The sequence below is a fragment of the Misgurnus anguillicaudatus genome, chromosome 6 (assembly GCF_027580225.2).
Source record: "Misgurnus anguillicaudatus chromosome 6, ASM2758022v2, whole genome shotgun sequence".
Taxonomy (NCBI): Eukaryota; Metazoa; Chordata; class Actinopteri; order Cypriniformes; family Cobitidae; genus Misgurnus; species Misgurnus anguillicaudatus.
This window is the reverse complement of record NC_073342.2, coordinates 30,645,041-30,668,187: the sequence shown is the minus strand read 5'-3', so window position 1 is coordinate 30,668,187 and position 23,147 is coordinate 30,645,041. Positions and strand designations below refer to the sequence as shown.

Below are 23,147 nucleotides of genomic sequence, written 5' to 3'. Positions count from 1 at the left end.
TTTAATATCTGTACATGTCAGCAGATATTTATTTTAGTTGTTAATGAATATTAAATGTTTTTTAGGGGAGTATCCGTCCCTTTATGGGTGAGTCTGGTGTTTATCATTTATTTACCAGAGTAAAGTCAGTCAGAGTACTCTTTAAATATTACATGTACGTTATTTTATGGCACATATGGGACTCTGGATCGCTTTAAATTGATGGATTTAAATGATCGGAGCAAACACAGGATCAGAATCTTTTTAGTTTTTGTTTTTAGTCAGCTGCAAATATGGTTTGACCCTAAAAAATTCTAACAAAAGGTTTCTCTATGGTTTACAGTAGTATCAGATGTACTTAAAAACATACTAAAAGTTTACCAATGTTTGGCTTCAAGAAAGGCTCTATTTTCAAAATGGCAGCCATCAGGTCCTTAAAGGGGACAGAGAATGAAAAAACATTTTTACCTTGTCTTTGTTGAATAATGGTAGTCTACCCACATTCACAAACATACAAAAAGTGCTAAACATCTTAGTCTCATAGAAATTCCTCTTTTAGAAATGTCAGCCAGAAAACATAAGCATATATGTATAATAGATGAGTGATTACAAGTACAATTATATATTAAAGAAATTGGTTACAAGCATATTTATGCAAAAAACAATTACAATAAATTGCATATTTCTCCTTTCCCATATTGTTTTGCCTAGTGTTGGTGGTTTCTGTAGTTCATATTCATTCTGTTGATTCCAATAAAAAATTAATTCATTAGAATTGTGTGATATTGTAAAATCTATCAAAAGAGGGCTGCCATGTGAAGCCTCAGTACCGTTAACCCCTTTTATTTATTTATTTTTAACATTTTAGAATGTTTTTTCCCTTTTTTAATAATTTTCTTATTTATACATATCTTTTTTATTTTCTTCAGCTGTTTCCTCTTATTCTGGTTTATTTTGTAAACTTTTTAGCACTGTGACCTTCACTAGATTTACAGATAGTCGTCACACTCTTTCTCCCATAGAGGTTAATTATAGTGGTTCTCACAATTCCCAACTTGACATTGTCCACAAGTTGTCCATATGCCCTGCACTGTTGTGTTCGGCAGACAGTTGTGCAATTACAGTGGATCATCGGCTTTCTGGAGCAGCAGTCTTTCCATTGCAGAGACCCCACAGGTCGGGTCGGGTCGTGCAAGATCACTTTACTTTGGCTTGGTTAGCTTTTAAGTTTAGTACCACTTCAAAGTGGGTTTGGTTGTGCTGGCTGGGAGTATATTGCAGTAGTTCAGTCTGGACAGGACAAGAGTCTGGGACTAGAACTTGTGTAGCATGCTTGGATAGAAAAGGTCTAATTTTACTAATGTTGTAGAGAATGAATCTACAAGAGCGGGCAGTGCTGGCAACATGCTCTGTGGAACTAAGCTGACCATCACTGACCAAACCCAGGTTTCTAGCTTTCCTGAAAGGCATAATGATCAAAGATTCAAGTTGAATGATAAGATTGTGATGAATCTTAGGGCCAGATGATATGACAAGCAGTTTTGTCTGTGCGAAGTTCAGCTGGAAATGATAATCCTTCATCCAGAGTGGTAAGCAAAGGTAGGAAAGACCATGTTTCTCGAATGATAGAACCTAGGAATGTCATGTCAATGTCATAGAAAAGAGGAGTGGTCCAAGCATTGAGCCTTGAGGTACTCTGCTATTGAGACGTTGGGGTTCAGAGACGTCACCTCTCCAGGATACTCTAAATGACCTCCCTGAGAGGTATGACCTGAACCATAGTAACGCCGTGCCAGAGACAACCATAGCCTTGAGGGTCGACAGGAGGATGTGGGGATTGACAATGTCAACAGTGGCAGATAGATCCAGTAGGGTCAGTACAGATTATTTGCCCTTTTCTGCCTTTGCTGCTCTCAGTCATGGAAGCTCTCAGTTTCAGTGTAGTGACCGCTCTTGAAACCAGACTGGTTGCTGTCCAGGAGGTTATTTTGTGTGAAGAAGGAGTAGAGCTGGTCTAAAACCACACACTGAAGAGTCACGGCAATGAAGGTGTAATACACTGTGCTGCCAACAACATTTCAATGAGGCAAGCAATATGTCAGGATTCTCTTCCACCATCTTCTTAAATGCTAACAATTCTTAGGTTTAGTATGCCACTTTTATCTATAAAATCTATATATCTATATATCTATATATATATATATATATATATATATATATATATATATATATATATATATATATATGTATATAAATATCTATAAAAGGATGAATTACATAATACCTTATTCAAATTGAAATGAATAACAATTTTAGAGGGCTCACACACAGGCCTCTGTTCGGGTTAATTCAGAGTTGTTTATGATCAATGTTACTCAACTCCAATTTAAGTTATTTTTCATTGCAATACATTTTACATTGAATGTCAAGTCTGTGTTTTAGCAAGAAAAGTGTATGTGTCTAAAACACATATTAAGTAGGAGTTCCGTGGCATAGGCTACATCTCTGGTTTACCCCAAACAAAGATAAAACCTTACAGTAATCTCACAAAATCATGTATTGCATAAGTATGTAATCATGTCAGTGCATTTTAGACAAGTCCAATGGATTCATAGACCAATAAATCATGGGGTTAGACACCAAGATTACTTGGCTAGGTGAAATAATGAAGGAGATATTTTAAGGGCTTCCTGCCTGTCTTGGACGCCATCTTGAAAATTACACCTTTCTAGTGGTCAAACTTTGGTAAACTTTTAGTATGTTATTAGGGACACCTAATACTACAAAAAACAGCTGAGAAACCTTTTGTTATAATTGTTTTAGGGTTAGGTGTATTTTTTGCTATGAGTATTGTTTTATTATTTTATTGGTTACAGTGGCAGAATACACATCTACTGACTTTAATAAATTAATAATTAAATTAATTGACTTAAAAGGGGTTTTATAGCTTTGATATATGGAATGATGTTGATAACAATGTGTTTCTGATTTAAGGATATTGTGGTTTGATAAATCCTGGATGGACCAGCTGTTGGAATACACTTCTGCAAACTCTCTACATGACTAAAGAATACAGAGATCATGTTATGAGGTAAATTAATAACTTCATTCATTTCATTCTGTTGTGATTTATCAGAGTTTATTACAGTTAATATATAATATGTTGTTTAGACTGAACACAGGTGGTGGGTCTACTGAGGATAAGTTCATTAAAGAGTTAAAGATGTTGTTCGAAAACTTGGGCAAAAGGCAGGGGCCGGTCTCAACAAAATCAACTCAAGAAACAGCTGACGAGATCTTTAAACGTTTAAGATTTTACAGGAAATCATCACGTAAATAACTTTAAGTTTAAAAAAAAGATTTTTGAATCCAAAGAAATAAATAATATACATGACTTTAACATTCTTCATGTTTCATTTTTGTGTATTTGTTAAAAGTCTGGTTTCGGAAATGTAGAGATGAAGATGATTACCCAGCAGAATGCCTCTGGAAGATACTTCAGGTGACTCGCTCATCTGAGGTGACTCAAGATTCTTTTTGTTAGTTTTCACTCTTATCTTTTAATTTGTGTCTAAAATGAATTTGATTGGTAGTTGGTAGGATGTTTAAATTGAGTTTTGACTTTGACTTAGAAACCTCTTTCTTTTTATTGCACACTATTATTTCAGATATAATTCTGACTATTATTTCATTGTTGTTGTTAGCATGCAAAATAGTTAAATACAAATGAACAGCTATTGTGAGTAACATTAAAACTTAAAGAAAAAAAACATCTTTTTAGTTGTGGTTATATGACTTTGTAAATAAAGCATCAATATTCATAGATTATTCATGAATTTGCTTTCCGACTTTAGATTTTTATGTTTGATGAGAACCGTGATACAAGATGTCAATCATGCAATACTGTTTCAATAACTGGAATCATCTCAGTCACTTTTGAAGAATTTCAAGATGTGGTATGCCGTTCTGAATTTATCTATTAAAATGATTAAATACTCATTCAGTCTAACTTGATGTTGATAAACTTTATAAAATGTTGCGACTAAATTTATTCCTTTACAACTGCAGCCCTAAATTTGATAGAAAGAGCTGTGCCATAATTAAATACACTTCATCATCATTATATATGAAACTGGATTTCTCAGATGTTTTATTTTATATTATTTGATGTGTTTGTTATGTAGGAAGATGCTCTACAGATAAGAAAAGGATTCATCCAGCAGTTCTGTTCTGACTGTAATAAACCTCTGAGAACGGCAAGTAACTTTTCAATCATGTAGTAAATATTTACACCTGTTCTGATGGAGTGAAGTTCTGAAATGTTAAATTATGAAACATAAGATATCTGCAGAGAGGTTTATGTCAAACTGTGGCCTCATTCACAATGCAAACTTTAAGGAATGACAACCACATTTAAATGCAAGAGTAAATCCCTAAATTATCTCATCCTTGATTTTACGGATCAAGACTCACTCCTGAAATGCGATGATTGACACATACTGTATGTAACCATAGTAACGTTCTGACGTGTTGCGTGGTTATCATTCACTGCTTTGACCAAAAATAAAGCGTTAATGTTTTGTGATAAACTCTTTGTCACGGTGATCCGTGTCATGTTTTGTTTGTGTCTCCGATTACGTCACCTGGACAATTCACGAACTGATTCATCACACCTGTTCCGTGTTTAGTGCTGTGTATTTATACTGCTGTCTGTTTCTCACCTGTCGCCGGATCATTGTCATTGCCATTATGTTCATGTCTGTTCCTGTTCCTTCTGTTGGATGTTCCTGTGTTTACCCGCCTGTTGTTTTATTTCCGTTCTGTTAATAAATGTTATTTATTTCATGGTGAACCCAGCACTTGCGTCCTCACTCCTGTTACCAGTCGTGACAGAATGATCCGGCCCGACTGGACGCAGCGGGTTCACGGAGGGCGGCTCCCCCAGGAGTTTCGTAGAGGGGGAGTAGTAACATCGGGGTTCATTCTCCACCAGCCCCGATGTCTCTTGGGGACCCCCGTGAGCGATCGCTCGCTCCTGCGGGCCTGCGGGAGGAGGATCGGCCCAGGCGGTCCCCCAACGGTTGAGTCGTCGTCGTCGACGGTCCCTCGGAGGACCACCGTCCCGCTCGTAGGGGGATCCGGAACGGACCACGCCCGATCATTTCCCCGGGGTGGCTACCGAAGTGAGGGTCCCCATTTCCGCGAGGGGACGGGAGATGACTTCCGGGGGGCATCGGATCGTCGGCGATTCCCAGGAGGGGGGTAATTCGTCTGCCTCGGTTCTCGGAGCGATCGCTCCGGTTCTCCTGGCGCAGTCCGGCCCACCGTCCTGTTGGTTTCGTCCCGGCGGCTGCCGGCATCGCCAGGGTCCTCAAGCCCTCCACCCCTCCCTTGGACTCTTGCTACCAGACTTTTGTGTTTGTTTTGTTCATGTGAGTGTCTGGTAGCCACTCGTAGAGAGAGGGGTCATGTCACGGTAATCCGTGTCATGTTTTGTTTGTGTCTCCGATTACGTCACCTGGACAATTTACGAACTGATTCATCACACCTGTTCCCTGTTAAGTGTTGTGTATTTATACTGCTGTCTGTTTCTCACCTGTCGCCGGATCATTGTCATTGCCATTACGTTCATGTCTGTTCCTGTTCCTTCTGTTGGATGTTCCTGTGTTTACCCGCCTGTTGTTTTATTTCCGTTCTGTTAATAAATGTTATTTATTTCATGGTGAACCCAGCACTTGCGTCCTCACTCCTGTTACCAGTCGTGACACTCTTGGCATTGTGTTGGGCATTTGTGAGACTGCTTGAGTTTTGCAGTGTTACCAGGTCCACATCTATTATTGGGGGTCTTACATACCGCTGTGGCACTTACTGTTACTGTTTATCTTTGCTCCATAAAGCGATCACGTTTTTGGTGTCTGAGCTTTGAAATTTATTTCAGTTTATCAAGGAATTTTTCTTGTTTGCTGTTTTTCTGTGCAATACCTGACAACACTAGCAAATGCTCGTGCATCTACGCAGTTGTGACTACTAATGACTGAGCTGTGTGTGGATTAAGCATTAAAAGGTGTCAACCAAATTTATAAGCAGTGTGTACGAGACTTCTGTGTAATGTTTTTATCTCAGATACAGCGGAGCCACACAATTTACTGAATATGATTTAGACTTCATTATGTTAACTAAAACTGAGTTATTATCTCATCAGAAACATGAGATCCACTCGCAAAAAATACTGATTGTACGTTTGAGGAGATTCAAAGAAGGAAGAGTGGAGAAAAATGAACTGGAAGTGATAATTCGTCCTCATTTGAAGGTAATAAAATGTTGTTTGTGTGTATTTGTGTGTTTTCCAGTTTATTTCATAAAACAGAGAATAATCAACTATCATAAAGTCTGTCTTTAATTTCAGATTTCCTCTCATGAGTTTGAGCTCTATGCCATAATAAATTACTATGGCTCAAAACAAAGTGGACACTATAATGTAGACATCAAATGTGAAAATGAACAATGGTATCGCTTTGATGAAATCCAAGTGTGTGAGGTATTTACAAATATTTATATTTATATTAAAGTGTGTTCGTGAACAAGAATTTAACATTTTTGCTGACAATATTTCATCATATTTTTGGATAATTTTTCTTTAGAGTTTTTTGAACAATATTTCACAAAGAAACGAGAACTTCGTGTACAGGTACAGTATCTGTTATCTTTCATTAACTGTGATATTATAGTTATGAAAATGATTAAATGAATGTCTTTACAGGTCTTCAAGTGCTTATATGCTCTTCTACAGACCCAATAAACACAGTGAGTAACACATTATATACTGATGTTATGTGTTGTTGATCTTTGATTTATAATGCAGCGTATGAAAGTCCTGTGATGTGACACGCTGTACTTCATATAAAGCGATTTTAAACATCATTTTAAGTTTTTTACATCCATTAATCTTTAACTGTAAAGCAGAAATACTGAGTAAAGTTTGATTTCTCTTACTCATTTATCTACTGGAGGTTACATCTCTCTCATAATGTCTCTGGTTAAGTGTGTTAGTAAAGTTACTGAGACTTTCACAGAAGAATCTGTAGTTTGTTGTTGAATATAAACCAGTAAGGGTTAATAATAATAATCAGTGTGACTCTGTTTTAAATGTTTATCATTTCATCTTTAACACGAGAGTAAAATATCATTCACGCTTTTATGTTTATATTAAAGATTCATGAATGCAGTCGTGTGAATCGCTCATGAAAGAAGATGAAGGTATACTGTATGAGAATCTGTTGTTTTCTAACATCTGTTATTAGGTCTGAAATTGAGTTTCATGATTAGGGGTTCAAGCCCGAAGGGCTGAAACCCTATTGTATTTGTATGGATTTTTATTTCTTTTCTTCTGCCGTAAAACGGAACGTGCAGACCAAACCGTAAGGCCTAGAGACTTGAAACTTGGCCAAATGGTAGGACCCAATTTGGGGAGAGGTTGATAGAGTATCAACCCGATTGGTCAATAGGTGGCGCTATAGCAATAACAAACGCGTTGATGCTCATAACTCCCACAAATCTTGTCCAAATCTCTGGAATCCTTGCGTCAAGACGAACAAAACGTATATCTCCGATTTCATTTCCGCCATTAATTTTTTTTTCGATATTTTCGATTTTGTCGAAAAAAATAAAAACGAAAACAGCCTAGGATTTTCGTCCGATCGGACCCGTTCCAGTGCTGAAATATTCCTAACGGTCGAAATGCCACGCCCAAACGTCTGAAGTGTGCGCAGTCACTTCGACTTTATTGGCTATAACTGGGGATAGAAATGAAGTATCAACACAAAACTTGATATTTGTGATGAGAGTCATGGCCTAAGGTTGCGTGCCTCGTTTCGTTACAGCGCCACCTAGTGGTCAGACGAATCATTTAAATGCTTATAACTTAAGCTGAGTTTGACGTATTTTCATGGGACTTTTTTCATTGGAGTCCTGAATTGTTGCCGAGTCCAACGATACCAAACATGCCAGTTTTCGCCTTACGGTTAGCCCTGCGCAGCAAAATGGCGCTTTTAAAACATGCGCGAATAACTCCGCGAGGGTTATTCCGATCAACTCGAAACGACCATAGGAAGAAATTTACTTTACCTTCTGAACAAAACTCTATTGGTGTTATGTTAAAATTTCCATCAGAAGTGGCCGAAAATGGCAAAAATTTTGTGTTTTTTACACATAAATGGTTATAACTCTGCAACGAAATTAAATTTTTCCACCAGATTTGATACACTGATGTCTGAGCATAGTCTGAGGCAATACAAAAAAAATTGTATGCCTGCACCACTAGTTGGCCTCATAATTGAACAAAACCTTTGACATTGAGCTAGCCCAATGGTCATACAACTGTTTTTTCACTAAACTAAAGTATATAGCCATGATACTAGCTAGATGTAAAACTGTCATGACTTATGGTTGCATGCACGAGTTTGTCATAGCGCCACCTAGTGGTTTTTTCATTTTCACATAAAAATACTGCAACATTACATCTAAAATCATGAGTCATCATGGATTATGCCTTTCATGGCTTTGAGTGCAATCCTTGGTGGATTGCAATTTACTCCCTAGCAACCAATGAGAATACCCTAGCAACCATTTAGCAAGAGCTGTATCTCTGTATCAGAACATCGTAGAGACGTGGGGTTCGGCTCTTTTGACTCATTAACACTATTTTAACATTTTGTGACCCGAGTTTTGCCACTGCAAGCATCACAAACATTTCCTTCAGTGTTCTATTTGTCAATGTTCCGTGAGAAGAGAGGGAGACATTTCACTGAATGATAGCACCTTTTTTGCTGATAACTTTGAACACGTGTGTCAGGTAGCTTATATTTCATTATTTACTTTGTACAATTCAGCGAATCTACACAAGCATGCCCTTAAAGGTCTTAATGTCCCAAATCGCTTGAACCCCGTTAATCGCTGCTTGCAGCTATATTTATTATTTTTATTTTTAATTAAATGACTAACAGTAAATTTAAAATTTGATAAAGTAACATGAACATAAATCCTCTTTTTGATTGTATGTCTTGACTGCCTGGACATCAGATGAAATCTAGAAGATTTAAAACATTCACAAAATGCATTTTAACATATAATCACAGATGCTTTACATTGCATGCCTTTAAATATTATTGAGTTGACATTATTTTTTACAAATGATCTTAAAAACATAATAGTGTGTTAAATCAAAACATTCATACATTGTGTTTAATGTTTAACAAATGTAGGTTATAGCAGTGCATTATAGACTAATCACTTTTTATAAAATACACATTATAATCAACATTATAGATCAAATATATTGAATGTCATTGAGTTTTCAAATGATTAGTTGGTTGTTTAGTAATAATAATAAAATAAATAGTAATAATTTAGTAAATGAACACATACATGTAATCAGCTGGTGGTATTTCTCTGCACATTGAAGCTGTAAAACTTTGTGTCTGATGAACAAAATTTAAAATTAAATAAAAATGTGCTCTTGAGATACTTTGATATCTTAAACCGCTCAGTCTACTGCAGTGAAGTCAAACAAATATGTTTTTATACCAGCAAAAGCAGAAACTGAGTATAACCTGAACATGACACCATTGACAAGCAACCCGAGGTGAAGATCCTCAAGTAAATAATGTTTTTATTATTGTGTTTTTGTTTATTCTTAATCATTTTTTTACATTATCCTTTTATAATCATTAATTATCCAAATTATTGTTAATTTGATTTTTCAATATTATTTTTATTATTATCAATTTTATTATTATCTTTTTTATCATTATATTATTGTTTTTTCAATCATTATTATATTTCTATATTCTATTCATTTATATTGCGTTTACATTCATTCATTCATTTTATTTCTAAATTGTATTCATTTATATTGTCTTTTCATTTATTCATTATATTTCTATATTTTATATGTCTTATTGATTTCATTGTTGTTCAGTCTTATAGTTGTCTCACATTTGTGAAGTTTCATGAGCTGTCCTGTCTGTGTAAACAGAGATAAAGAGAATGTTTATGGAAGCTCAAGGTTTGTGGGATGTTCCTGTGAAGCAATTTTGATATAACAGTGCTGACTTCATGCGGGGTTAGACGAGGTTTGTACATTGAGACATATGCAACTGAAACTATCCATCATTAAAACTCTGTACTATTTTATCATTAAAACCTTTGTCTCATGTCCTGCTTTTGTTCTTCTCTAGCAATGATCGATCAAACTCTTAACTGACAGAAGTCTGTTAAACAAGTAAATTTATATTTTCTGATGTGATCTGGCGTCTGGGGCTGGATCATTTTTTATTTTGTTTGGTGTGGAGACCTGGGGCCTATTGCACAAAACTAGGATACGTGATAAAGCGGGGATATCTTGGTGATCCTGGCTCAATTGATTCGTAATCCAGTTGCACTTAAGATGGGGGCAGGAGGATATGTTATGGTATAAATTATCATGGAGATTATTCTGTAGAGCTCCAGACCAGGCTAAATTCCAGGATCTATTTAATCTCATCCCTTGTCAGTCAGCAGTCACCACAAACAGAAACCTATAGCTAGCTAAACCTCCCTGCAAGCTTGTATTACACATAGTATACAGCACAAACATCAAGAGAGGCCAAATCAATAAAAAAATAAACCCCAAAAAAAACCCAATTTCCTTTGCCACCACAGGACATATTTAACCAAAATTGAAAGCACACATACTAACTCAAATAATTCAACACATATTGGTCCCTCAGCAGCCGACCACTGTCGTCATCAGGGAAGATTGCCGGATTGTCCCAGTCCGTGTCTGGTGGCACTCTGGGGGCCCTCTCCTTCCTAAGGCCCGCCACATTGTGGAGGACAGCACAAGGCACAGTAATGTCACATCATGCCCTCACAGGGCTATCCCTTAATTTGTAAAGGCAGTGAAAGCGTGCCTTCAGGAGGTCAAAGGTCTTTCAACTCTGGCCCTGGTCCTGGCATGGGCATAGTTGTGCTTCCTGGGGGTCTGTGAAAGGTGTCAGGAGAAATGGCTGGCAGCCAAACCCCCTCTCCCAGGAACACACCAGAGAATTCACCTGCCAACACAAAATCTCATCATTACTACCTCATAAACACAGCCATGATGTAAAAAGTGGTTATTAATAGGGGTTGTGTGGCTCACCTTGTGATAGGGGATGATAGATTTCAGAGGTCTGAAAGATTCTGGAGTCATGGACCGAGCCAGGCCATTTTGCCACAACATTGCTGATCACACAGTCAGCATTGCAGACCATCTGAAATCATAAGATGAGGAATATTAAACCAATCGATGGACATCACTGGCAATGCACATTGTTCAATGGACAAGATCAAAAAGTTATGTTCACTTGAACATTGATGCTGTGAAAGGATTTCCTATTGTACCAGCTCAGGTTAGCTGATAAATTAGCATAAGTATATAAAACATTTGTGCTCACCTTTGAGTTGCGGGATGACCCTCCTGCATTCGCGCTTCACGCCTGTTTTGATTGTAGCATCACAAGTTTAACAAAGGGTCCCTTGACAGAATCAAATGTGATATGCATCCATATATCTGCTCTTTATCTCTTCTATCTCTTGCTAACTTTTGCTAACTTTTCTGTACAGTTTATGACATACGCAGCAAGCTCCATGCATAGCGCCACATGAAGTCCCTCAGTTGTGTATGTGCGTCTAACCTCGCCCCTTGCGAAAATTAACTATGGTTTTACTACAGTTAAAACCAAAAAGATAAGATAAGATAAGATAAGATAAGATAAGATAAGATAAGATAAGATAAGATAAGATAAGATAAGATAAGATAAGATAAGATAAGATAAGATAAGATAAGATAAGATAAGATAAGATAAGATAAACCATGGTAACTGTAGTAAAACCATGGTAACCATAAAATAACCATGGTTTTGACATCAATGGTTTTCAACAACCATAGTTAAACCATGGTTAGTGTAGTAAAATGATGGTTTTGCTGATAGTAATCAATGCACCAAAAAAACATGGTTACTACACTATTACCACAATAAAACCATGGTTAATTTTCACAAGGGCGCGACCACACAAAGGGTTGCGTTCCACTCCACTTTTAGACACGCACTGGCGAACTTCCCTAAACACTTCTCCTCAGGGTAATCCCTGTCGCCATTTTGAAGTGCGTTCCACTTCGTAAAGTGGACAAGGGAAGTTTATATGCACAGACCCCCGCTCCCTTGATTTTGACCAACGGAGCAAGTCTACTTCATGTGTACACTTCAGGCAGCTCCATATACCACAATGCAACACGATTGTGGCGTCACTTCAGCAGCTCGCACTTTGCACAGTTCAAATTATGGTATGGAGAGGGCGGTCTCCATTTTCCATGTGATCAAGGGCTTATGGTGTTTCATTTGTACGCACTTTGTGGCTGTTTCTTAATGTCAAGGAAGGCAGAATTCTAACATGTGAACACACTTCTAACATGTGTGCAAAGTTTCATGAGTTTTCGAGCATGTTTAGGCCCTCAAAAATGCGATTCATTTTGGAGAAAAAGAAGTGGAAGAAACTGAGCAAAAACAATAGGGCTTTCTGTCAGTCTCAGAAATGGCCCCATGCCAATTTGAGAACCTTGAACTATACAATGTGCCAGTTGGTTTTATCTTATCACGTTCAAGTGTTCCTTATTCCTTCAGTAATCTCACATTTCACTTTACGCATGTTAGACTTTGACTTTATTAGATGTTGTAAGATATTCATGATAAATGATTTTATCCTCACTGATCTGCTCTTATATGTCAGTGTTCAGTATGGAGTCAGTAGGAGTGAATGTGATAGAAGTTGCTGCTTTAGGGAGACCCTTTCAGCTGGGGATGCTCTACGACTGCAGGAAAGATGCTCTCGTGCCAGGTACCACACTAAAATTATCTTTATCTTTGCCCAGATAAGTAAAAATATTCTTGTATTTATTTTTTTGTATTATTTCAATTTCTCTCCAATTTATTTGTGTTACTTTTAACGTGTTTCTGTTATGTTCTGTTTTGACTGATTTTTTCCGTCTACAGGAATCACGTTGTGGAATGAAGAAAAGCTCAAGCAGAGTATTCGATCTCGTCCCCAAATTAATACAGATTTCAAAGTTACAGCTTCAGACTCTATTGAAGAAAAATCTAACTTATTGAACATTGAAGCCTCTATGAAATTGAGTCTGTTGTGTGGATTGATCAGCGTAACCGGGGCCACAAAATATCTCAATGACACCAAGAAGTCTTTTATTCAGCAGAGACTGACTTTACATTATCATTCAACTACCAGGTTTGAAGAACTGAGCATGAACCATTTAGCATCTGAAAATATAGCTCACCATGAGGTGATTGATCACGATACAGCGACACACGTGGTGACGGCAGTGCTGTATGGAGCTGACGCATGCTTTCTGTTCGACAGAGAGGTTTCTTCAGATGAGGACAAAACTACAGTGGAAGGAGAAGTGAAGGCAGCGTTTGAAAAACTAAAAGTCATTACAGTAGACGTAAATGCAAATCTAAATATGAATGAGGTTCAGAAGAATGCGGTGCAAAAATTCAGTGTCACTTTCTATGGTGATTTTCAGTTGCCGTCTAATCCGACTTCATTTGAAGATGCTTTGAAGGTTTACGCTAAACTTCCGAAACTGCTGGGAGAAAACAAAGATCTTGTGGTTCCACTGAGAGTGTGGCTGTATCCTCTGAGCAAACTTAACTCAAGAGCTTCAAAACTTCTGAAGGAAATCAAAATTGATTTAGTCAGTGACATAGAATCAGCATTAGAGAGTTTAAATACAACTGAGATGAAATGCACTGATCTTCTGAAAGACTCTTCTGCTTCAGCTTTACCTCCATTTCAAAATAAAGTACTGCAGATGAAGCAGAACTGTAACAAATACAAGTTGAGTCTCATGAAGAAACTCGGCTCTCTGTTGCCTCAGATCCGTGGAGAAAAGATTACAGACTCAGCACTGATAGATCTACTGAAAGATCATCATGAATCTCCATTCAGAGAAAGTGAGCTTGAAGAATGGTTGAAAGTGAAAGAGAAAGAGTCTGAGATCATTAAAACACTGCTCAGACAGTTGATTGATTCTGGTGCAAAGGTAGAAGACAACCTAGAGGCAATCTTGATGGATCTAGATGTTAAGAATCTGGTCAGCTACACATTCACATCATTGGACTGGTCAGATGTGCTCCTTCCTAAACAAATTACCTATCTAAGATCTTCAACAATGAGAAATGACACTGACTCCAAGAAGGAAACATCATGGCTCACCCCTGCTATCCACAAGACTATGAGGAGCAACTTGGAGATGTTTAAGAGCTTGATTGATTCAAAAGATCGTAAACCAGCCAAGTTTATTGTGTCATCAAAACAAATGGTGGATCATCCAGGTTCCTGTATTCTCCTGTATGAAGGTGGATGTGTTGAAGCTGTTTGCTTTAGTCCTCCATCACGGCCGGCTCGTCCAATCACAGCAGAGGTTAAAGGTGACAGTGTGGTGATAAATGTGAAGCCCTCAACATGTCCTGCTACAGAGGAACTCAAGTTACTCTACAAAATAAAGCAAGAGAAGATCTGGACATCTCAACCTGTGCTGAAAGACCAAAATACTGTAACTCTGACTGATCTGAGACCAGGCACTGAATATGAGATTAAATGTGCAGCGGTGGGGAAACTCAACTACACCACTGAATCTGATGTGATCAGAGTTAAAACTGAGGTATGGTCACACATTTAATATTATTACATGTCAGCAGATATTTATTTTAGTTGTTAATGAATATTAAATGTTTTTTTTTCAGGGGAGGAACCATCCTGTGGGTGAGTTTGTGTAAGAAGGACGCAGACAAGGCGGGATCCATTTGTGGATGTTTATTAAACACAAGCCAATCTAGCAGAAAAATCTAAATCTTGAGGCAAAAGGGGTAAACAAAGGCAGTCAGGCAGTTCAGTATTAAGAAGCAGTCCAATCCATTCAAACAAGTTACAGGGGTAATCCAAAGACAATAAACAGGTAAACAGGCAATGGTCATAAACAGGCAATGTACTTATCAAGTAAACGCTCGGTAAACAGGGTAAGCTGGCAATACTTCGCTTTTAAGCTATGGCAGGGTAAGATTAAATAAAGAGCAAACAGGAAATGATGAGAGAAGCAGAGGGCATCGCCATGTCAGAACTCCGGTGAGGGCTCCCTCTGGTGGTGTGGCAGTATGGACGTTACAGATCCCCCCTGGCACTCGGGGGGGGAGCACCCCCTGGCACTCGGAGTTGACCCCAGCCTCTAGCAACTCCCTTTGACAAGGTTGATAGGGAGGATGGGGACGTCGGCGACGATTGGCTTGGAGTTCTTGATTTCCAATGGCTCTCTGAAGCCTAACATGGGTGCTTTCCCAAACTTCTCCACTTTTCCTCATCCACTCGTTGACAGAAGGGACACCAGAGGGATCTCCTGACCATGGAAACATTGATGGTTGGAAGCCGAGTACACACTGGAAGGGGGTGAGATTAGAGGAATGTCTAAGTAAGTTTTGAGCATATTCTGCCCAGGGGAAAAATTCTGACCATCTGTGTTGTTCTCAGCTGCAATATGATCTCAGATAATGGCCGATTTCTTGATTCAGATGCTCCACCTGTCCATTAGACTGAGGGTAATAACCAGAAGTTAGACTGACATTAATATCAAGTTGTTTGCAAAAAGCTTTCCAAACCTGGGAGGTGAATTGAGTTCCACGATCAGAGACAATATCTTCCAGGATACTAAAGTTCCTGAATACGTGATGAAGCATGGCCTCAGTGGTTTCCATTGCTGTATGTAGTCCTTTGAGGGGAATAAGATGACAAGCCTTCGAGAAACGTCAATGATGGCAAGGATGGTGTGTAATTGTTGGAGGGTGGAAGAGCTGTAATAAAAAATCTATACTCAGGTGTGACCAGGGGCGTTGAGGTATGGGCAGAGGTTTCAGTAGTCCGCAGGGAAGTTCCTTGGTGGTCTTGGACTGGGCACAGACTCGACAAGACTTAACAAAGTAAGTGACCTCATTATTCATGGTGGGCCACCAAAATGACGTAGTTATGGATGAATTATCTGTAGAAGTTGGCGAACCCTAGGAATCTTTCAAGATCTTTGATAGTACGAGGTGATGGCCATTCTGTGCCTGCCATGACTTTGCTGTTGTCCATTTCGACACCCTGTGAACTTATATTGTATCCCAGAAAGTTAGTTTTGGTCATATGGAACTCACATTTCCCCTGGTTTTGGAGGAGAAGAGACAGAAATTCTTTGACATGATTGACATGGTCCTCCACACTGTTGGAATAAATCAAGATATCATCAATGTAAGCAATGACACATTTATGAAGAAGGTCCCTGAACACCTCATTAATGAAAGATTGGAATATGGCCGGTGAGTTGGGTAGGCCATATGGCATGACAAGGTATTCATAGTGCCCCTGAGTGGTGTGAAATGCAGTTTTCCATTCTTCACCCTCTCGAATGCGAACCAGATTGTATGCACTGCGTAAATCGAGCTTGGTGTAGATTTTGGCCTCTCGTAGTTGTTCCAAGGCTGCAGTTGGCAGTTTCCAAGACTGTAGTTGTTACAGTTTCGTGTTTTTCATTTATTTACCAGAGTAAAGTGAGTCAGATTACACCTTAAAGCAGTTGGACGTGTTATTTTATGGCGCATATGGGATTCTGGATCGCTTTAATTTGCTGGATTTAAATGAGCAGAGCAAACACACGATCAAAATCATTTTATTTTTTGTTTTATTTTTGTCTATTTCATTAGTTTTGTATTTAAGTTTCATTAATTTTTATTTTTGTTTTAATTAAAAAATAATAACCCTGATCAGAATACACATGTACTGACTTATTAGATCATACTTAATAACTAAAAACAATAAATACATGTGTCAAATATGACTTAAAAAACAGTGGTTTAATGGTTTTGATGGATAGTTTGATGTTGATAACAATGTGTGTCTCATTTAAGGATATTGTGGTTTGATAAATCCTGGATGGGGCAGCTGGTTCAATGCACTTCTGCAAACTCTCTACATGACTAAAGAATACAGAGATCATGTTATGAGGTAAATTAATAACTTCATTCATTTAATTCTGTTGTGATTCATCAGAGTTTATTACAGTAAATATATCATGTGTTGTTTAGACTGAACACAGGTGGTGGGTCTACTGAGGATAAGTTCATTAAAGAGTTAAAGGTGTTGTTCGAAAGGTTGGGCAAAGGGCAGGGGCCGGTCTCAACACAATCAACTCAAGACACAGTTCACAAGACCTTTGCATATGGTAAATTAAAGTAAAAAAAATGAATCCATATAAATAAATAATATACATTATCGTTAAATTGTTCACATGTTTCATTTTTGTGTTCTTGTTAAAAGGCTTTTTTTGGACAATGCTTAGACAAGAAGATAAATACCTTAAATGCCTGTGGAAGATACTTATGGCGACTCACTCATCTAAGGTGACTCAAGTTTCTTCCTGTTAGTTTTCACTCTTATGTTATAACTTACTCTCTGTCTAAAATCAATTTGATTGTTAGTTGGTAAAATGTTCAAATTGAGTTTTGACTTTGATTGTAGAAACCTCTTGCTTTCTATTGTACACTATTATTTCAGATATAATACTGACTACTCTTTCATTGTAATAATTTGTTAGCATGCGTAACAGTAACATATAAAGAAAAAACTAGTTGTGGTAATATGACTTTGTGATTAAAGCATCAATATTCATAGATTATTAATAAATCTGCTTTCTGACTTTAGATTTTCATGTTTGATGAGGACTATTGTGAAAAATGTAAATCACGCAATTCTCTTTCAATAACTGGAATCATCTCAGTCACTGTTGAAGAATTCCAAGATGTGGTATGCAGTTCTGAATTTAATCTATTCAAATAATTAAATACTCATTCAGTCTAACTTGATGTTGATAAACTTTATAAAATGTTGACACTAAATTTATTTCTTTACAACTACAGCAGTAAATCTGATAGAAAGAGCTGTGCCATAATTAAATACAGTTCATCATCATTATGTATGAAACTTGATTTCTCAGATGTTATATTTGATATTATTTGATGTGTTTGTTATGTAGGAAGATGCTCTACAGATAAGAAAAGGAATCATAAAGCAGTTCTGTCATCACTGCAATAAACCTCTGGAGACTGCAAGTAACTTTTCTATCATGTACAGTGAGGAAAATAAGTATTTGAACACCCAGCTATTTTGCAAGTTCTCCAACTTAGAAATCATGGAGGGGTCTGAAATTGTCATTGTAGGTGCATGTCCACTGTGAGAGACATAATCTAAAAAAAAATCCAGAAATTACAATATATGATTTTTTAAAACTATTTATTTGTATGATACAGCGCAAATAAGTATTTAAACACCTGTCTATCAGCTAGAATTCTGACCATCAAAGACCTGTTAGTCTGCCTTTAGTTTAAAATGTCCACCTCTACTCCATTTATTGTCCTAAATTAGATGCAGCTGTTTGAGGTCATTAGCTGCATAAAGACACCGGTCCACACCATACAATCAGTAAGAATCCAACTACTAACATGGCCAAGACCAAAGAGCTGTCCAAAGATACTAGAGACAAAATTGTACACCTCCACAAGGCTTGAAAGGGCTACGGGGAAATTGCCAAGCAGCTTGGTGAAAAAAGGTCCACTGTTGGAGCAATCATTAGAAAATGGAAGAAGCTAAACATGACTGTCAATCTCCCTCGGACTGGGGCTCCATGCAAGATCTCACCTCGTGGGGTCTCAATGATCCTAAGAAAGGTGAGAAATCAGCCCAGAACTACACTGGAGGAGCTGGACAATGACCTGAAAAGAGCTGGGACCACCGTTTCCAAGGTTACTGTTGGTAATACACGAAGACGTCATGGTTTGAAATCATGCATGGCACGGAAGGTTCCCCTGCTTAAATCAGCACATGTCCAGGCCCGTCTTAAGTTTGCCAATGACCATTTGAATGATCCAGAGGAGTCATAGGAGAAAGTCATGTGGTCAGATGAGACCAAAATAGAACTTTTTGGTCATAATTCCACTAAAGGTGTTTGGAAGAAGAATGATGAGTACCATCCCAAGAACACCATCCCTACTGTGAAGCATGGGGGTGGTAGCATCATGCTTTAGGGGTGTTTTTCTGCACATGGGACAGGGATACTGCACTGTATTAAGGAGAGGATGACTGGGGCCATGTATTGCGAGATTTTGGGGAACAACCTCCTTCCTTTAGTTAGAGCATTGAAGATGGGTCGAGGCTGGGTCTTCCAACATGACAATGACCCGAAGCACACAGCCAGGATAACCAAGGAGTGGCTCTGTAAGAAGCATATCAAGGTTCTGGCATGGCCTAGCCAGCCTCCAGCCCTAAACCCAATAGAGAATCAAACTCAAACTCTGTGTTTCTCAGCGACAGGCCAGAAACCTGATTGATCTAGAGAAGATCTGTGTGGAGGAGTGTGTACAAACCTGGTGAAAAACTACAGGAAACGTTTGACCTCTGTAAATGCAAACAAAGGCTACTGTACCAAATATTAACATTGACTTTCTCAGGTGTTCAAATGCTTATTTTCCTCACTGTAGTTAGTAAATATTTACATCTGTTCAAACGTTAAAAAACTTCATCAATAACTAGTTATTCAGTTTAGTTCTACACACAGGCAATGCGGTTGTCACTACCTGCATTTGTGAGAGTTAATTAAGTAGTAAAATTTACTGAATATAATTTAAGCATCATTCTGTCTTAAAACTGAGTTATTATCTTTTCAGAAACAAAAGATCCACTCACAAAAAATACAGATTTTACATTTGAGGAGATTCAAAGAAAAAAAAATAGAGAAAAATGAACTGGAAGTGATCATTCGTCCTCATTTAAAGGTAATAAAATATTGTTTGTGTGTGTTTGTGTGTTTTCAAGTTTATTTCATAAAACCGAGAATAATCAACTATCATAAAGTCTGTCTTTAATTTCAGGTTTCCTCTCATGAGTTTGAGCTCTATGCCATAATAAACCACTACGGCTTATATGATAATGGACACTTTAATGTAGACATCAAATGTGAAAATCAACAATGGTGTCGCTTTGATGGAACCCACATGTGTGAGGTATTTACATATATTTATATTTATATTAATGTGTTACCATATTTTCCATCTACAAGTCACACTTTTTCATAGTTTGGCTTGTCCTGTGACTTATAGTCAGGTGCGATTGATATGATTGATATGTCAAAATTAATTCATAATAACTAACATGAACCAAGAGACAAACAGCCACGAGAGTCCGCTATATGCTGCTCTTGTATTTATGTAATTCAATGGATTCAGTGATGTGGAATGAATTCGGGAGCTCGGTGAACTTGATTCTCGTTGGCTTTTTATGTTAATTTTGCTTATTCAGTCTCCCAGGTATGTTCTGTATGCTATTGTGTTAGCTGAATAAACATGTTAACATGTACGGACATCTATTCAGCCTGCTGTTCTCTGCTATTGTTTAGTTGAATAACTTGCCTTTCCAGATTAAATATCTGTTCTTGGGCTTGTATTTTGTGAAATAATTTTCTAAATAAATGTGACTTATAGTCCAGTGCGACTTACATATGTTTTTCCTCTTCATGACACATTTTTGATTTAGGCGACTTATAGTCCAGAGCGACTTATAGTCCAGAAAATACAGTAACATTTTATCTGACAATATTACATCATAATCTGATCTTGTTTCTGGGTGATTTTTCTTTAGAGTTTTTTGAACAATCTTTCACAAAGAAACGAGAACTTCGTGTACAGGTACAGTATCTGCTATCTTTCATGCACTGTGATATTATTGTTATAAAGATTATTAAATGAATGTCTTTACAGGTCTTCAAGTGCTTATATGCTCTTCTACAGACCCAATAAACACAGTGAGTAACACATTATATACTGATGTTATGTGTTGTTAATCTTTGACTTATAATGCAGCGTATGAAAGTCCTGTGATGTGACACGCTGTACTTCATATAAAGCGATTTTAAACATAATTTTAAGCTTTCTATCACCCATTAATGTTTAACCGTAAAGCAGAAATACAGAGTAGAGTTTGATATCTATTATTCATTTATCAACTGGAGGTAACGTCTCTGATTAAGTGTTTTAGTAAAGTTACTGAGACTTTCACAGAAGAATCTGGAGTTTGTTGTTGAATATAAACCAGTAAGAGTTAAAATAATAATCAGTGTGACTCTGTTTTAAATGTTTATCATTTCATCTTTAACATGAGAGTAAAATATCATTCACACTTTTATGTTTATATTAAAGATTCATGAATGCAGTCGTGTGAATCGCTCATGAAAGAAGATGAAGGTACTGTATGAGAATCTGTAGTTTTCTAACATCTGTCATTAGCTCTGAAATTGAGTTTCATGATTAATATTATTATTTTTAATTGGATGACTAACAGCACATTTTAAATTTGATAAAGTAACATAAACATCAACTTTTTGATTGTAGGTCTGGACTGCATGGACATCAAATGACATCTAGAAGAGTTTCTTTGACTTTTTTAAACCTTTTACAGATTCACAAAATGCATCTCAACATATAATCGCAGATGCTTTACATTGCATGCCTTTACATATTATTTAGTTGACATTATTTTACAAATTACCATAATATCTGTGTGTTAAACCAAAACATTCATACATTGTGTATAACATACATTATAATCAACATTATAGATCAAATATCTTGAATGTCATTGAGTTTTCAAATGATTAGTTGGTTGTTAGGGATAATTTAATGAACACATACATGTTATCAGCTGGTGGTATTTCTCTGCACATTGAGAATGTAATACTGTATGTGTCTGATGAACAAAATTTAAAATAAAATAAAAAATTGCTCTTGATCATAAGCCGATCAGTCTGTTGCGCAATGAAGTCAAACATTTAGGTTATTTATGCCAGCAAAAGCAGACACTGAGCATAACTGAACATGACACCATTGACAAGCGACCCTGTGAAGAGAGGTGAAGCATTTTAATAAACTAAATTTTCAGGATGCAACCATTTTTGAATATATTTGAGTTATTTTAGGCTACATACCTAAGTATGTGAACAAGTATATAACACTGTGCTAAAGGTTTCTAACGCAAAAATCTCAAATATTGGGCCTTAAACATTTATGTTATACTTTATTAATTTAATTCAATTCAGTTTTATTTATATACCGCTTTTCACAATTGTTTAATTGTTTCAAAGCAGCTTTACATTAATAGAAGCAGGAGAAAACATAGAAAAATCATAAAACATAAACTGCAGAATACAGCGGTGAAGCCAATGTCACCAGATGCCCCAGGGGTTGAAAAAACCCCTAGGAGAAAAACCCTGCAGGAAAAGTCCAGGGAAAACCCCCTTGGGAGAGAACCAGACATAGCTGACTCTATAGATGATATATTATATAATAGGTACGCAAATGTACCTGCAAATATTAGCTCCAACCCTAAATTTTCACAATATAGGGTTAAACATGGGTTAAACCCAAAATGCATAACATGAAGGCATATTTATGAAAATGTAAAGAGGGTATAAACAACCTTCGTAGGATAGAGTGCACTCTAAAAATAGCTGGGTTATTTTTTACCTATATTGGACAGAACACACCGCTGGGTTAAAAGTGACCCAATGCTGGGTTGTTTTAAACCAACTGCTGGGTTATTATACCCCAAGGTTGCATAACAACAACCCAACATGGGATAATTTTAACCCAGCATGTGTTCTGTCTAATATTTACATATTATGGGTCAAAAATAACCTAGACATTTTTAAAGTGTGGCATTACTTTTCTCATGAAATCCAGATTTTTTTAAAAGCCCTTGAAGCCAATTTTTTTTGCACATATGAGATTAAGGTCTGAAGATTAAGATTAAGGTCCATTATTTTTAGAGGATTTAAAAAATATTTTGTATAGACTTATTTGCATTTTTTAGATTATCATTATCAAAAATGATCATTACCGCAACATGATATTACATTAAATATATGCATTTACAAACTCATGTTTCGGTAATGAGAACTAAAAAGTTGTCTAGGTACAATGACATACAAAATTTCTTCTCAAAAC

General features: G+C 37.0%; 2 protein-coding genes across 4 annotated transcripts in view; both read left to right on the top strand.

The window, feature by feature from the left end:
- LOC141364386 (verrucotoxin subunit beta-like) overlaps positions 1 to 21,890 on the top strand; it is a 30,817-nt gene extending 8,927 nt beyond the window's left edge. The window contains exons 4-15 of one of the 3 annotated variants that reach the window (XM_073868994.1): positions 66 to 87; positions 2,974 to 3,070; positions 3,151 to 3,311; positions 3,417 to 3,499; positions 3,834 to 3,935; positions 4,164 to 4,235; positions 6,182 to 6,289; positions 6,386 to 6,517; positions 20,788 to 20,834; positions 20,907 to 20,950; positions 21,345 to 21,389; positions 21,537 to 21,890. In XM_073868994.1, coding sequence (XP_073725095.1) covers positions 66 to 87; positions 2,974 to 3,070; positions 3,151 to 3,311; positions 3,417 to 3,499; positions 3,834 to 3,935; positions 4,164 to 4,235; positions 6,182 to 6,289; positions 6,386 to 6,517; positions 20,788 to 20,834; positions 20,907 to 20,950; positions 21,345 to 21,352 — 876 coding nt within the window. In that variant the 3' untranslated portion in view covers positions 21,353 to 21,389; positions 21,537 to 21,890. Of the gene's footprint in view, positions 1 to 65; positions 88 to 2,973; positions 3,071 to 3,150; positions 3,312 to 3,416; positions 3,500 to 3,833; positions 3,936 to 4,163; positions 4,236 to 6,181; positions 6,290 to 6,385; positions 6,518 to 6,620; positions 6,668 to 6,739; positions 6,784 to 7,191; positions 7,239 to 20,787; positions 20,835 to 20,906; positions 20,951 to 21,344; positions 21,395 to 21,536 lie in introns of those variants that run through there. The other 2 variants (XM_073868995.1, XM_073868993.1) reach the window with 2 other exon arrangements.
- LOC141364413 (cytolytic toxin-alpha-like) lies at positions 11,919 to 20,490 on the top strand. Its single transcript, XM_073869100.1, has 11 exons — positions 11,919 to 12,891; positions 13,047 to 14,734; positions 14,817 to 14,835; positions 17,007 to 17,103; positions 17,184 to 17,320; positions 17,416 to 17,498; positions 17,800 to 17,901; positions 18,131 to 18,202; positions 19,818 to 19,925; positions 20,022 to 20,153; positions 20,449 to 20,490. Exons 1-11 carry the CDS (start codon positions 12,747 to 12,749, stop codon positions 20,488 to 20,490), a joined length of 2,625 nt encoding a protein of 874 aa, XP_073725201.1. The 5' UTR covers positions 11,919 to 12,746.
- Positions 21,891 to 23,147: the final 1,257 nt, after the last annotated feature.